We start from the raw sequence: 14249 nt of genomic DNA on the forward strand, positions 1-14249 counted from the left end.
AGGGATGCGGGCAGGGATGTGGGGCAGGGATGCAGGCAGGGATGCCCGCGGTGCCCGAGCTCGTGCTGACAGGGCCCTCCCTCACGCTGGGAAGGTGACAGCATGTCACAAAGCGGTGGCCGACGTGGCGGGTGCGCGTGTCGTCGCTGGGACTCGGGGCGCAGCCAGGCCGGCCCCTAAGAGACCAGGGCGCTCGGGTCCACAGCCCAGCAACGCACCCCCAATCTCTCCGCCCCCCAGACGCGTGCGTTTCCGTGCGCTGACCCCTCCCTGGCCCGCGGAGCTCCTCGGTTCGCTTTCACTGGTTTCCTGTCCCACTTTCGGACAACGGCGTGAGACGCGGTGGAGGAGCCCTGCCCACCGCGGCGCCCCTTCTCCCCGTGTCCTGCGCGCGCAGCATCCGAAAGCCTCGCGGCCACCGCGGAGATGCGCAGGTCGGACGCTCTCTGCAGCCCGCCCCAGCTCTGGCCTCCGATTGTCTCCCTCGCCCTGTACCCCCAGCGCCCACCACTCCCTCCCAGCTCTGTACCCCCCCAGCGCAGGTGCTCTTCCCGGTGCAGAGAGGGGGTGCAGAGAGGGGACCCCCTCGCAAGCAGGATTTCCCTTCATTTCTCTCAGAAAATGGGACCTTGGACTCTGTTTTCAGAGCTTCTCCTGTTTCTGTTGTTTTTTCAAAATAATCAGCTTAAAATATTCCTTCTGCCAAAGAGGCACGTTTCGGGATGGCGTCTTCTGCTGCCCTTGTGTGCTGTTCGCAGAGATGGAAAAGTAGCAAATGAGTAATTATTTAATCCAGGAATTAATTCGTGACGCTACGGTCTGTTTCACAAACAAAATCACGTGGTGGCCACTCTCCTCCCGAGCACACAGATCTCTGAAACCCCTTCCTGCCCCTGTCAGCACCTCGACGTGTCCGAGAGCCAAAGCTACGGCCTGCACACTCCGCCGGGGTCGGGCCCTGGGGGCGGCAGGGCTGAGCGCCCCGCCTGGGAGCCCGCGTGACTCCGTGCGCCCTGCGCTGTGAGCCTCAAACACTGATGTCGCCTCCGTCCGCCTCCGTGGGTGTCCGAGGATGCCCGGAGCTGGAATGTCCACTCTCATCCTTCATCCTTGTTCCCCAAAGAACGGGCTCTTGTCAGCTCACCCGCTAGGGTCCCACGAGGCTCAGACCCTCAGCCACTTTCAAGGCCGACTCAGCCCGCCTCTGCCAACGCTCTCCTGTCCAGACTGTGTCGGCTTCATCCTGTCCCCCTGACTTCCCCTCTGAGTGGTGACCTGGGACGAGGTGCCCCCGCACCCCTCCCTCATGTAGAATCTCCTGCACTGGGCTGGACATGTACCCCCCACACACAAAGGATGCTTATGCAAGCTAAACGCTCCTCCCCAGGAGGAGCTGACCTTTAGAAGGGCTGTCCCTGTCAAAACCAAAGGTGGCCCTCCTCCAGGGCAGCGGGGCCCTGCCCTGCGTTCGCCTGACGGAGAGGACAGCTCAAGTGGCCCCCTGGGTTCTAAGGTTGTACCAGCTGACTCCAGCAACTGAAAGAAGAAGGGCAGCCCCCAAGAATTGTCTCACCGAGCCCAACACAGGCCTCATTTCACTTAGCATAATACCCTCGGGGTGCATCCACGTTGTCCCATAAATATAGTCTTACATGATGTTCCCAAAAATGCAAGGAGGACTTTATGCATTTAATAGGACGTGGCCCAAGTTCATGATTTTTGTTTGTGTAGAATGTAGAAAGAACACAACTTGACATATATTTTCCAGAGGGTCCCCAGGGTCGGCAATGGCTGACTGTAATTGGAAAGGGATTCGCGTCCAGGCCAGGCCCTTACGCAGTGGCCCCGAGCTGTCAGAGCGCCTTGGGCACCCACTCGGGCGGGGCCCTGGCCTCCAGGTTAAGTGGAGCACGTGCTTGGACCGTCCCCCACTGACCGGATCCGGAGGACAGGTAGTGGGGACAACTCTGCGCTGCACTGGGCTGCAGAACGTGTCTTTAGGACTCGAAGTGTCCCGGGACTCTGTGGGAAGTTGGCAAACACACTATTCGTCAGCCGAGGTCCAGCACCTTCTCCTTCCAAGGTAATAAAGGGAGAAGATGGAGCATCCAAAAAAAAATCTTTTTTATTTTTCTTCTTTTATTTTTTTATGACAAGAGACTAGGAAGGTTCAGAGTCACAAAAATCCCATTTGGAGAAAAAATATTTAAGAGAAAAATGAGTGAAAGGTATGTCGTGGCACATAAAAGAAAAGAATCACGAGGAAAACCGTCCTGTGCTCCGTCGACGCCTCCGGGTGGCCCGGATGGAGGAGAAGCAGTGTCCGAGCCCAGAGGGACGGCCCGGGGGGCCTTGGTCCCTGTCTCTGGACGGGTCCGCTGCCTTTGCCAGGAACACCTTCCCGCAAGTCGTAGTGGCCCGGGGACAATGAAATGACTCTTCTTGAGGGACCGAGCGACACGCTTCTCTCCCGCTGCGTTGTTTAAAATTGTTTTGCTCTGTTCCTTCTCAAGTCTTGCTGTTTTTTCAAGTTTATTTAGGTAACCTGAGGAACTTTTTATTTCTGTTCGTAATTCTGAAAGGAAAACGAGTTTGGGCTTCATTCCCGTTTGACTAAGCCTTAGCGGTCACTTCACTGGTAATTTCAAATAATCTTTGAGCCGCGTGAGCAAAGGCCCGTGTCCCGTCTGAGCACAGCCCAGGACCATTTTACTGCAGCTCACGTTCTTCTGCCCTTGTCCTCAGCTTGGCTAATTATCCAGATGCAGTATTTCTGTTTATTATGTAACATATATATGGGCATATGGCTTTTTAATGGAGCTCTCTATTATTATTATTAATATTCCAAATGGAAATTCAGTTTAAAAGTTGAAAATGTAATTTCAAAAATGAATTAGACCTCATAGCATTAAAGGACACGCAACCATTAGGGCGAGCCGGCGTGTCACGTACCGAACGTCTGTGCGTCTTTATTTGGAAAGATTTTAAAAGGTTTGTTGGGAAAAATGTGCTCTGTGATTACATAAATTTAGGTACTCTAGATTTCATAAAATTAAACTAGTTTTTTAGAAAACGGGCTTCGTCACCATAGGACCTCTCTGAACCTCGCTCCTTTCTGTGCGGCGGGACACTGTCAGCGGAAGCTGGGGTGCCTGGCGCCTGCTGATCACAGCTCCCAGAAACACACTGCAGACACCTGCTTTGCGAGGCTGACGTGTCCTCTGAAATTACTCCATGTGCACAAAGTCAGGGCACCTTTGTGTACCGCTCCTTTATTGGGTAATGTGGCTGTTTTTAATAAATATTGAATAAAAGATTGGAAAGTAATAGAAACATATATATTTTTAAAATTAACAGGGAGGTTTCTGTCCCTGAGCCCCTTGGCTTCCTTCTAAATTTTTTTTATTAATTTATTTCAACACCATGCACTTATTTCGTTACATGAATATTGCTATGAATGTTTACTACAAATATTACTATGTAATAATTAAAGAATGAAAAAATGAAACAACTCTTTAATACTCTGTATTTATTTTAATTATGTTAATGCTACATATGTAACTGACAGAAATGATCATTTGGAAGTGGACACGTAATCATGTGTGCCCGCCATTCGAGTCAAGGACGAGCTCCTTCGAGGGTGTGGGACTCAGCACCATGGACAGCACTATAAATGGGCACTAGGATTTCTTATGATTCGTTTTCTGAAGCCCAGAGGAATCTTGGCAAAGGTCGAGTGTAGGCAGACATTACACGCGAGTGGTAAACTCAGGGCCGCGTGTCCGATGCCAGCTCACCACGAGCACCACCGTGTTGCCTGGGTGGTGGCCGCCTGCTTGTGACTCTGGCCGTGATGCTGGCGACATACTGTCCTGCATGAGGAAATGTGTGGCTACAGCCGTGACCTCCTCACCATCGGCTCTGCGTGCTCGAGTCCACCTTCATCCCACCACTAGGCCCTTCCGCTTCGGGGCGACGAGCTCGCTCGCTGCCCTGTCTTCTGACTTTCGCTGCGGGTGGCAGTGGGACCCTCCACGCTCTCCTGCGGTGGCTCAGGTGTGGAGCTTCCCATCCTTGTCCCCCTCCCCCGCCCAGAACCAGCTCTGAACCCCAAGCACCTCTTTCCTTTGTGATGTGCACTGAGAACTCCGTTTCCAAGTAAAATCTCCCCCTCGCAGCGCTGGCACTCGTAACAGCCACTGTGATGGTGACAGGTGTGCCATGCCCGACACCCCGCTGTTCAGATGTAAGTGTCATGGAGGGCGTCAGTGCCCAGTGTGGCAGAATGAAATGATCCTCTGAAAGCACACTCAAAGTGCTGGGCGAAATTCGTTGTAGCCTTTTAAAATGCATCACCGAGCCTGCAAGAAAATGAGGAATTCTCAAAGTCCCCAAAATGATGTGATATGTAGAAAGGTGACGAAGCTCTGAAGCTGGCTTTGTCCTGCTGGCATCCGTCGGTTGCTCCCTGGTGGCCGAGCTTCCCTTTCGAGAGTCCCCTTGGCCTAGGGAATGAGAAGCGAAGTCTAAGACCTTTCTGATATTGGCAGTATGATTGGGTGCCCTCGCTACAGCTAGAATTCCACAGGGGCCCTGCTCGCAGTATAAGGGAGAATAGGCAGAGAGGGCAAGATGGAGAGAGAGAAAGCAGCACACAGAGAGAGGAAGAGAAATAGACAGGTAGAGAGAGAGGGAGAGAGAGTAAGTAGGTAGGGAGGGAGGGAGGGAGACAGATAAATGACAGATGACAGAGAGGTAGATAAATGGGAATAGGGATCTAAACATAGATATGTAGAACTCGTAACCGCACGCCATCTGCTTGGTCCAGAGTGCCTCCAGCTGAGGGTTTGCCGTAAGCCGGTAGACACGCCTCGTGCCCCGGGCCCACGGCGCAGGGAGTGTGAGCCCTCGGCATGAAGCACCTTCAGAGCAGATCTCAGAGAATCTCTACAGGTCAAGTCCCAAGAACAGAAGTGCAAGTTCAAATCTCGGAAACTTCAGTTCCCATAAGATGCTGGATTTATTATCAGATAAGACTGTAAGAGTTTAAATGACAAAAGAGAATATAAATATGAGTATGTCACGATACACTGTGTAAATGGCGGACTACGTGTGAACAAAACAATAATAGAGAAGTACAATGAAAGAAAGTTTAAAACAATGACATGTTAAAATAATAAATTTCAGTCGTGGTGTGCATTTTGATTGAGGTATTGTTAATGAAAAAAGTCAGATGGGAACGTGTGTGTGTCTCTGTGTGTGTGTGTGCGTGTGAGTGCGTGCTAACTTCAGCACGATGCAACTCCTTGACCTTTCGTAACCGGTTGCGTTTGCGACAAGATTCTGCAAGCATCGGTCCCAAGCAAGCGCAGTGCGGGGCCGGTGCCCAGCGCGCCCCCGTGTGGCCGGACGGTGCGCGGTGCCGGCGAGAGCGCTGTGCGCGCCCCGCACGTGACCTGCTGTCGTCTTGTCTTTGCAGCGTCCGTGGCGTCCACCTGCAACGACCCGGGAATGCCTCAGAACGGCTCCCGCTATGGCGACAGCAGGGAGCCCGGAGACGCTGTCACCTTCCAGTGCGACCCTGGCTATCAGCTCCAAGGACAAGCCAAAATCACGTGTGTGCAGCTGGACAGCCGCTTCTTCTGGCAGCCGGACCCCCCGACGTGCATAGGTACCGCGCCGCGGAGAGCCGGCGAGGGCCGCTCGCTTGGCAGCGCTCCGCAGGTGTCTCTTAAGCGTCTCTCGCGCGCGCTCTGGTTCTCTGAAACCACTGAAATTTCATTGGGAACCTTTCCACTCTATTTTATTAGCTGAAATAAAGGAGGCAGTTTCCTTAATATACAGTAATTGACATTTACCTAACACTTCCTATCCTTAACAAATCTTGTAAAAATATGGGTCGAATTACTGTAATTTACAATTCCGGGTGGCGGAAAATGCATAACCCTGACCTCGCTATTCTAATTTTTAATACAGAAATATGCCCTTAAGCGTAACCTACTCAGTAAAAAGTACTTTCTCTTTTTAGATGGTTTTTCTATATCGCTACATTTTAATAGAATTCTGAAAACTAGAAATTATACTGAGTTTATCAAAATGTTAGACAAAAAAGAGAAAGTTGTTTCTGAAATCCGCTATTTTTTTTTTAATAGTTTGACCTTATTAAAAGGATGGCAATTGGTTTTGCAGACTTTAGTTTAAATAACCATCCAAGATACTCTATCACAAATGTAGTTTTAGGGAAAGGCATATTTTTATATAAAACAGTAGTTACACGTCGACATTCCTTTCATTCAATTAAGTATTTTGCCATAAATACCATTTATCGTACTTCACCTTAATGTTAAAAAGAAACTCTGCTAAACTTTATTATCTTAATGAACTGTCATAGTTTAATCCGTACTTTATATAATCTGATTGAAAAAATACAAAATGTAATGAATCTGCGAAGGGAGAAAGTGATACAATGATAAGCACATAGTTCACGGGCCATAGCGGGACCTCGAGGGGGGTTGTCACCTTAAATGGCTTTTATTGTCACACGCAGCAGTGGAGAGGTCCTGGGGGCCCTGTCGAGCGGGGACATGCAGCCCTCGGCTTATGAGACGTGCTGACCGTGTTCTGGCGGGGGCGGGGCTGTGGTAGCCCGCGGGCTGTCGCGTCCGCCTGTCACAGGGCTGCGCGGTCCCCGCCGTCGGCCGCCTTCACAGCGTGGCTTTGGTGTGCCTGGTCTTGTTTTCTATCTCAAGCTGAGTCGCCAGGAGACTGGGCAGTTTTCCACCTGCTTCTTCTGTCAAGTGGTAGAATTACCTATAAATGCAGCAATCACAGTAAACCATTGGCCTATTTTTAAATAAGAAAAGACATTTGTGGTCCCCATTTTGCATGATTTTAAACATATGGGGACGTACATTCAAAAGCAATGCAACAAGCAGTTAATCCCCTAAAAGTAATTTTGCAGTGGACGTGCATTTAAACTCTTATAAAATGTGACCATATTTTCAAGGACTCGGTCGTCTTTCATGGGTTCATCTCTTAGTTACCTAGTTTTGACTGGTGACGAGGTAACCTGTCCCCAGCAAAGACAAGAGGTCAGACCTCAGGCGTCCTGCATATCAGCTCCAAGGACAAGCTAAAGTCACCTGCAGGCAATGCGCATCAACTATGTTGGCGGCCAAACCGCTGCCACAGAAGCGTTACATGACAGCGAGACGGCTGTGTGAGAATAAGTGGACATGATCCTTTTCCACATTGTAAACATTTCCCCCCAGAAACGAGGCTCTGTCCTGTCAGGACCATGTCCCTTAGGGTGTCCACTGACCCCGACTTAATGCTCACTCACGGAAATTCTATTCTGCTGATTCGAGACACCTTTTTAGTTTATGTTTTAAAGTTTTCCTTATTTAAAAACTAATACGTTTATTGCAGAAGTTTTATAAACTATCGTTAAAAAAAGAGGAGGTAAAAACTGACGTCTCTTCAGCTGAAGGCAATTACTGTAAACATAAACATGCATCAGTAAACTTTATAATTATTTTATGTATTTATAGTCTGTTTTTTAAGCATTTCTAAATGACAGCATCCTACTCGACTATTTTGCAAATTGTGCTTTTTCCTTACCAGGGCACGATAGGCATCGTTTTCATGTTGTGTGTTTTCTACCAGCTGGTTTGAGTGCCCACACGGTGCCTCTGTTTGGCTGGGCCACAGGGAGGCCACCAGCCCCTTCTCATGCAGTTAGGTGGTGTCAAGCTTGTCCTTGCTGTGAAGACCGCTGCCATGAACGCTCTTGCAAACACACCCATGGTTATTTATGAGTGACATAGTTCTACACACATGTAGAACATTTCTCGGGCTTTAAAAACATGTTTCAGAACTTTCAGAAAGTTACACCCACTGGCGTGGCCATCGGCCGTGTGTGAGTGTCTGTTTCTCTTGACCAAGAAAAAGCAGTGCATCCGACATTTCTTAATCTCGTCATTCGGTAGAGCAGAAAGTGATGACGTCTTGGTGTTTTGATGGGCATTTTAAATTAACAGCGAGGTTCGACTCTGCATGATCTCGTATTCCTTTTGGCTGTTAGAATTTGTCTTTTCCTGGCTGGCCTGCTGACGCCTTTCTTCTCTCTCATTATTAGTGTTTTCTCTCTTCTTATTCGCTGTTCTTTCTCTCGCTTTCCCGTTTATAAAATCTCGACCCCCCACCTGTTTCTGCGTCGCACATGTTTTCAGCAGCCTGTCGTTCGCTCGTTCTTCTCCTCGTCCGCTCGGGTACCTCACTCTCTACTCCCCCACGGACGCCAGAGGTGGAGGCAGCTCCTTTTGGCATTTTCAGCAGAGTCTTAAGAAGCGAACTCTGCAGACCAGAGGACACTCGCTGCCTTCCAACAATGAGCAGAGCGGGCCCGGAAATCTCCATCGTTTTAACTTTCTCACGTAACCCCCAATACCCTTCCTCTGGGTCCAAATCCTCAAAAAGGTTTATCCCAAGTTTGTGGATATTTGTTTGGTGGCAGCACCTGCCCAGTCTACGAGGAGGCTGTTCCGAGACCCTCTCGCCCCACTTGAGGGAGAGGAGCTTGAAGTGATCCGTGCAGAGGTAGCGACATGCTCCCTCCAGGGGTCCAGCCTCAGCCCTGGGTGCCCGGGTCGTCAGCACCCTTGGGGAGCGGGGCCCCAAGCTGTCAGCAGGGGGTGCCGCGGGGATGTGAGTTTGTGGATGTCATCTCTGCGGCCATTCCCGCGGGAGGATTTCCCAGGGGGGCTGACTCGCCTCTTATACCGTGTTCTAATCCTACCCAGCATATGTCGCAAGCTCTTTAATTAAAATCAGGTGAAACCGAGATGGGGAGCACCAGCCACAAAAGAACATGGACGCAGCCTGACAGCTACTGGATTCGGGGACGCTTCCCGACGCCCTCAGGGGGTGCCCCCCGGGTCTGGGCAGCAGACAAGCTCTCTCCGCGCTGCTTTCCAATCCGCATTTGAGTCTCATCCGGAACTCCCTGCCGACGGTGCCCGTAGCCCGTGTCCTGAATCTGTCATCTTTTCTCTCTGCCTGGAGCGGCCTCTCCTCACCCTGGCACCTTGTTCCCTCCAGTGCCTGTCCCCCCCTCCTTTGCTCCCTGCTGCCAGCATGGGCTTCCGCTGTCCCGAGAGAGCCCGCTAGACAAACCTGTCCACACGGTTTCTTAAAATAAAACCGCCTCCTAGGGCAGCGTGGGAAAATGACATCATGTTACTCTCGAGTGTATAGCTGAAGAATTCATTATAAAGATTTTTCTATGCTATTATTCAGAGTTTGCCTTTGATGAGACTGAAATTATAGCTGAAAGTCCTAGAATCTGTTAGAGTTCTTGTGGAAAATTAAGTTTTCAGGTGCGTCGAGTGAGTATTTAAATACATGCTCATCACAGAAAATTGCAAAGCACGTACTTTCATCCTAGTTATAAAAAAGTCATTTTTTGGCATATGTGGAAAAAAACCATCCACTAGGATATATCTTTCTCTACTTACATTTTTTCCTAAATGATCAATGGGGTGGACGAAGATATATAGTTGAGGGGGGATACTATAATATAATTGGGGCGATTTTTAAAAACAACTCAGCGACAAAGCACAGTATTGGAGATGAATAACGTTAAGCCTAGCATATTTCTGCTTATATGCAAAATGGGAATACTTAAGAATTTCACGGTGTGTTCCCACTTTGCATGTGATGGAAAATTTAACAGGAATCCTGTCTAATAAATGAAACAGTCCCAACCATTTTCAGGTTCAAGAACAATAATCGCCTTGCCTGTTATCCGCCCTGAACTACATAATTATTAACTTACTAACATAAAGGCGAACACGTTTAATTAAAATGCGTTCACTGCAGAAACAAACTAAATGTATTGTCATCGCCTAAAACGCTTCTCTCTCATCGTAAAGTATCCTGAGCATCGTGATCACATCGTGTTTTTAGAGATCAATGTTCTAGCTCCGCTGCGTTCCGGATGCGTTTGCCGAGACATCACTAAACGGTGTGTTAGCTTTTGTCATTTTGAAATGCGAGGAAAATATCGCGAGCCCTACACGTCTCAGAGGACTGTGAGAAGTATACGGAATGACATGTGTTGATTTATTCAGCAAGTACTTCCTGAACGTTTCTCACGATCGTAGCTGTGAGCAAAAGATAGAGAGTCACTGCACCCCGCGAAGCGCCCTTCCCAGGATGAGTGAGCAATGAGTCGTGAGGCATAGAAACGGCCAAAGCGTTAACACCACCATGAGGTCACGTTCGTGGGTTCGTCCTTCTACCCAGGTTTCACTGGGGCGGGTACCCTGTGCGTTACAGGTGCGCGTGGCTGCCTGTCCACTGCAACCGGGTAGAGCTTAAAATGACAGGAAGTAAACCACATTAGCCAGCAGGGGACAACTCTCCCCCAAAACGAGATGGGGCCTTATGTCAAGTTCGTTAACATTAGCAAGGGACACGTGCAGGGCCCTAAAGTTTCAGCTGGGTAGTCGTCTGATGAGCCGACACGTGGTGTCTGTGAGGACGTGCGACACCTCAGCTCACTCTGACATTATTCTCTCTCCCGAATGCCCCCCTCTGTGACAGCTGCGTGCGGCGGGAACCTGACTGGCCCAGCTGGTGTGATTTTGTCACCCAACTACCCACAGCCATATCCTCCCGGAAAAGAATGCGACTGGAGGATCCAAGTGAACCCGGACTTCGTCGTCGCCTTGAAATTCAAAAGGTACCGACTCTCTCGCTGAGCCGCTCTCTGCGATGGGGCGTAAATGTCGCACCTAGAAATGACCTACCCCTTCCCAGGGCCTCCGGTTTCGTGTGCGCCAGAGCTGACAGGCCCGGCGTCGGGCTGCCAGATGTCACCTGTGGAAGGATGTTGTCTTGTTGGGAGCGTCTTGCTCGTGCTGGGGCTCACGTGATGAGGCCGCAGGTGGCGCTCAATACTTTCTGCACACGCCGCGTTCACCCTGAGGCGGCCAATAAAGAAGCGATATGCTTACTGGGACTTCTTGTCCGCGGGTCGCGCCCCTCTGGACACATGATGGGGATCCATGTCCAGCTACATCTCCTCTGGCGTCCCCAAGGTGGCTCTGTGGTCAGTAAGGTAGTCATGACTTGTCGGAGCTTCAAAAATGAAGGCTTCCCCAAATTTGGTTGCCGCAGAGTCTGAATTACGAGACATTTGTCTCTAAACAAATTGGCTAAAACTCCTTTTTGCTAAACCAGATGAGGAAAGTGAAAATATGATGATTCTTTTATAAAATAAATTCTCTAGAACTATCACGTTATTAATACCCGGTATATGACAATTGCTTTTTTTTAAAATCCCAAAGCCTTTTCCAACTTTATATTCTGGTTTTCGAACTACGACAAGTGGTATTTTAAAGACGAGTGGTCTGTCGACCACCCAGGACAAAGCGGAGTCCGTACATTGATGCGCCTGCCCACGGCACGCGTCCCCTTCCCCCGAGATGTTTGTGCGACGCCCCAGGCCTGGCTGTGATGCCCTCCTCTCACTGATGAGATCCCAGTCAGTGTGATTTTCAACCTCCGTGATTCTGAATTGCAAGCAGTCTGACAAGCCCTCGCGTCCTGAATTTGCTCAATCTGCTTTACATTTACCAAATGCTAAAAACTTTGTTATGCCGCTCAGCTATTACGGAAACCAGCGGGCTGCCGGCTATATCTTTAGGCGCCTTTGTGGTTTCGTTCACGCTAGATTCTAGCAACACTTCCGGTGAAATGCCAGGAGCCTCTGGTGCCAAGAGGTCCAAGGAGCACGGACACCGAGCAGCCTTCCAGAGGACAGGGAGCCTGTCGGTGGGGATTGCCCACCCTCCGCTGTGTCACAGGCGCTGAGTATCAAGATTCCCAAAGTACAGAGCAGTTTGTAACATAGACCAGCGGTGCCCAACCTTTGTGGCACCAGGGACAGGTGCTTCTATGAGACCCTAACACCTGGTGGCCTGAGGCGGAGCCGAGGCGGTGGTGCCGGCGCTGGGAGCGGCTGCAGATGCAGATGGAGCTTCGCTTGCCCGCCCGCCGCTCACCTCCCGCTGTGCGGCCCGGTTCCTGACAGGCCACAGAGGGTACCGGTCCACAGCCCTGGGGATGGGGACCCCAATATAGAAGGCAGTTTATACAAATACTTCTCCTCTTCACTTTACACACGTTTCTGCAAGAAGCTGAAACTAGAAAATCTCTAAGTCTTCATCCAACTCTTAGATTTTCTGAATCATTAGCTGACCCAATGTCACAGAAAAGTCACAGACCTGTGACTTTGTCTGAGATACGACATCTGAGTGTGCTGGGAGGTTATCTGGGGGCTCTGCAGGCAGACGCACTTAGGAGGAGGAGGAAGCCACAAGTCTTGGGCGGGGCAGGTTCGACTCCCCAGACCCAGCGAGACTGAGTCAGGTGGCGTTTGTGGGGCGGAGTGGGGGGTCGCAGGGTGGGTCACTAGCAGTAAAGATGGAGCATGGCTGGCCTGGAGCGCTTTGAGCTCCCTGACTCGCCTGCTGCTCAGGCCTCAGGGGGCGGGGGAGGGGGTGCTTCATCACTCGGCCTGTGCTCAGCGGGGCCAGTGACACTCACACACTGGAACTCAGACGAAGTGTGGTTAGAAGCTGGGCCAGACGCCGGCCTCTCACAGGCTCACAGGTCTGTGCAGACCGCGTTCGCAGGATTAGGCCCGTTCCACAGATGAAACCATCAGCAAAGCCAAGTTTCACTCCAGGCTCCAATGCGTGGACGGCGGTCCCTCCAACAAGACAGGTCCCTCCAACAAGACAGAACAGTTAGAACATGTTGGTTTGTTTCCAGGGCCTCGCTGTAGGTCCAGTGTGCAAAAATGACCTATAACGGTTAGCTGTGTCACTTACTAGGGCACAGCGTCATCGGGCTCAATGACGCCCCTGCAAAGCCTTCCAAGGGCAACGGCAGCTCCGACGGATCCCGGGGGTCACGGTTCCCGGTGGCCGCTCCGTGCTAAGCCAGTCCATGTCCACCTTCAGGGAGCCTGTCGACGGATTGTGACCAGGGCCAGCCTCCCCCAGGGCGCAAAGGTTTCCCTGCTTCCTGCACTCCTAGTCCACCTTTCTGGGAGCAGGTCAGATTTGACAGACCAGGGCCCCCCCCCTCAGTGAAGCCTCCCCCAGGGCATGTGTGTGTCTTGCTTCCGCTGCCCCTCCAGTTCCCTCCCCTTCTTCTCGGGAGCCTGTCGGACGGACAGACCAGGGCCCCCCAGCCCCCCCCAGGGCGTGCGCGTTGCCTGCTTCCCGTGCCCTGGTTCTTCTACACTTTCATTAACCACGGTCAACTGAGGCGCGAAAATATTAAATGGAAAATTCCAGAACTAAACAGTTCATACGTTTAAAATTGCCTGTCTGAGTGCTGGGATGCAGTCTCTCGCACCGTCCCTTTCCGTCCTGCCCCGGCTGTGACGGGTCCCTCTGTCCAGGGTCTGCAGGCCGTAGGTGCTCCCTGCCCGTTAGTCTCTCCGTAGCCGTCTGGGTGCCCAGGGACCAGACTTGGCCAGCGAGGGACAGCGCCCCGTAGCTTTAACCGTGGCGCAGAGTTGAAGGTGTTCTGTTTTCTTACTCCTGAATGCTGGGCGTGTGCAGACAGCAAACAGCGGTATCTGTAGGGTTCGGGCCAGTCCTGGCGTCGGGCGCCCACTGGGGTCTCGGAAGCCGTGCTCGTGCTTACAAAACCCCGACTTTCCACCCTGTCGCCCACGTCCACTGCCGGCCAAAAGGAGCGTGGTAGTCGCTACGTGAGATCACAATAGCGTCTGTCACCGTCGATGTTTTTTGTTTATTGCCATGTTGACAAGCCATCACTCTAGCTGCCTTTTGGATGGTCCTAATTATAAAAAAACGCACAAAAGCTCACGCGGTCGCTGTGCGCCCCGAGCCGCGAGACCTGACGGCCGTGTGCTTGTCCTCAGCTTCAACATGGAGCCCAGCTACGACTTCCTGCACGTGTACGAGGGCGACAGCTCCAACAGCCCGCTCATCGGCAGCTTCCAGGGCGCCCAGGCCCCGGACAGGATCGAGAGCAGCGGGAACAGCCTCTTTCTGGCGTTTCGGAGCGACGCCTCCGTGGGCTTGTCCGGCTTCGCCATCGAGTTTAAAGGTACTGTGATCAGCATCGTGCGAGTGTGAATGAATCCGTGCCAGAGTCGTCCAAGCTGTGCGTGTGTCTCCCTGGCCTCGTGCCCGTCTGTCTAA

General features: G+C 51.3%; 1 protein-coding gene across 1 annotated transcript in view; it reads left to right on the forward strand.

Annotated features, from left to right (window-relative positions):
• CSMD1 (CUB and Sushi multiple domains 1) overlaps nt 1-14249 on the forward strand; it is a 1293618-nt gene that overhangs the window by 1139275 nt on the left and 140094 nt on the right. The window contains exons 27-29 of the mRNA XM_039877340.1: nt 5341-5671; nt 10606-10744; nt 13967-14154. Of these exons, the coding sequence (XP_039733274.1) occupies nt 5341-5671; nt 10606-10744; nt 13967-14154 (658 nt within the window). The remainder of the gene's footprint in view (nt 1-5340; nt 5672-10605; nt 10745-13966; nt 14155-14249) is intronic.

Source organism: Pteropus medius, unplaced genomic scaffold (assembly GCF_902729225.1).
Source record: "Pteropus medius unplaced genomic scaffold, Ma_sr-lr_union100, whole genome shotgun sequence".
Taxonomy (NCBI): Eukaryota; Metazoa; Chordata; class Mammalia; order Chiroptera; family Pteropodidae; genus Pteropus; species Pteropus medius.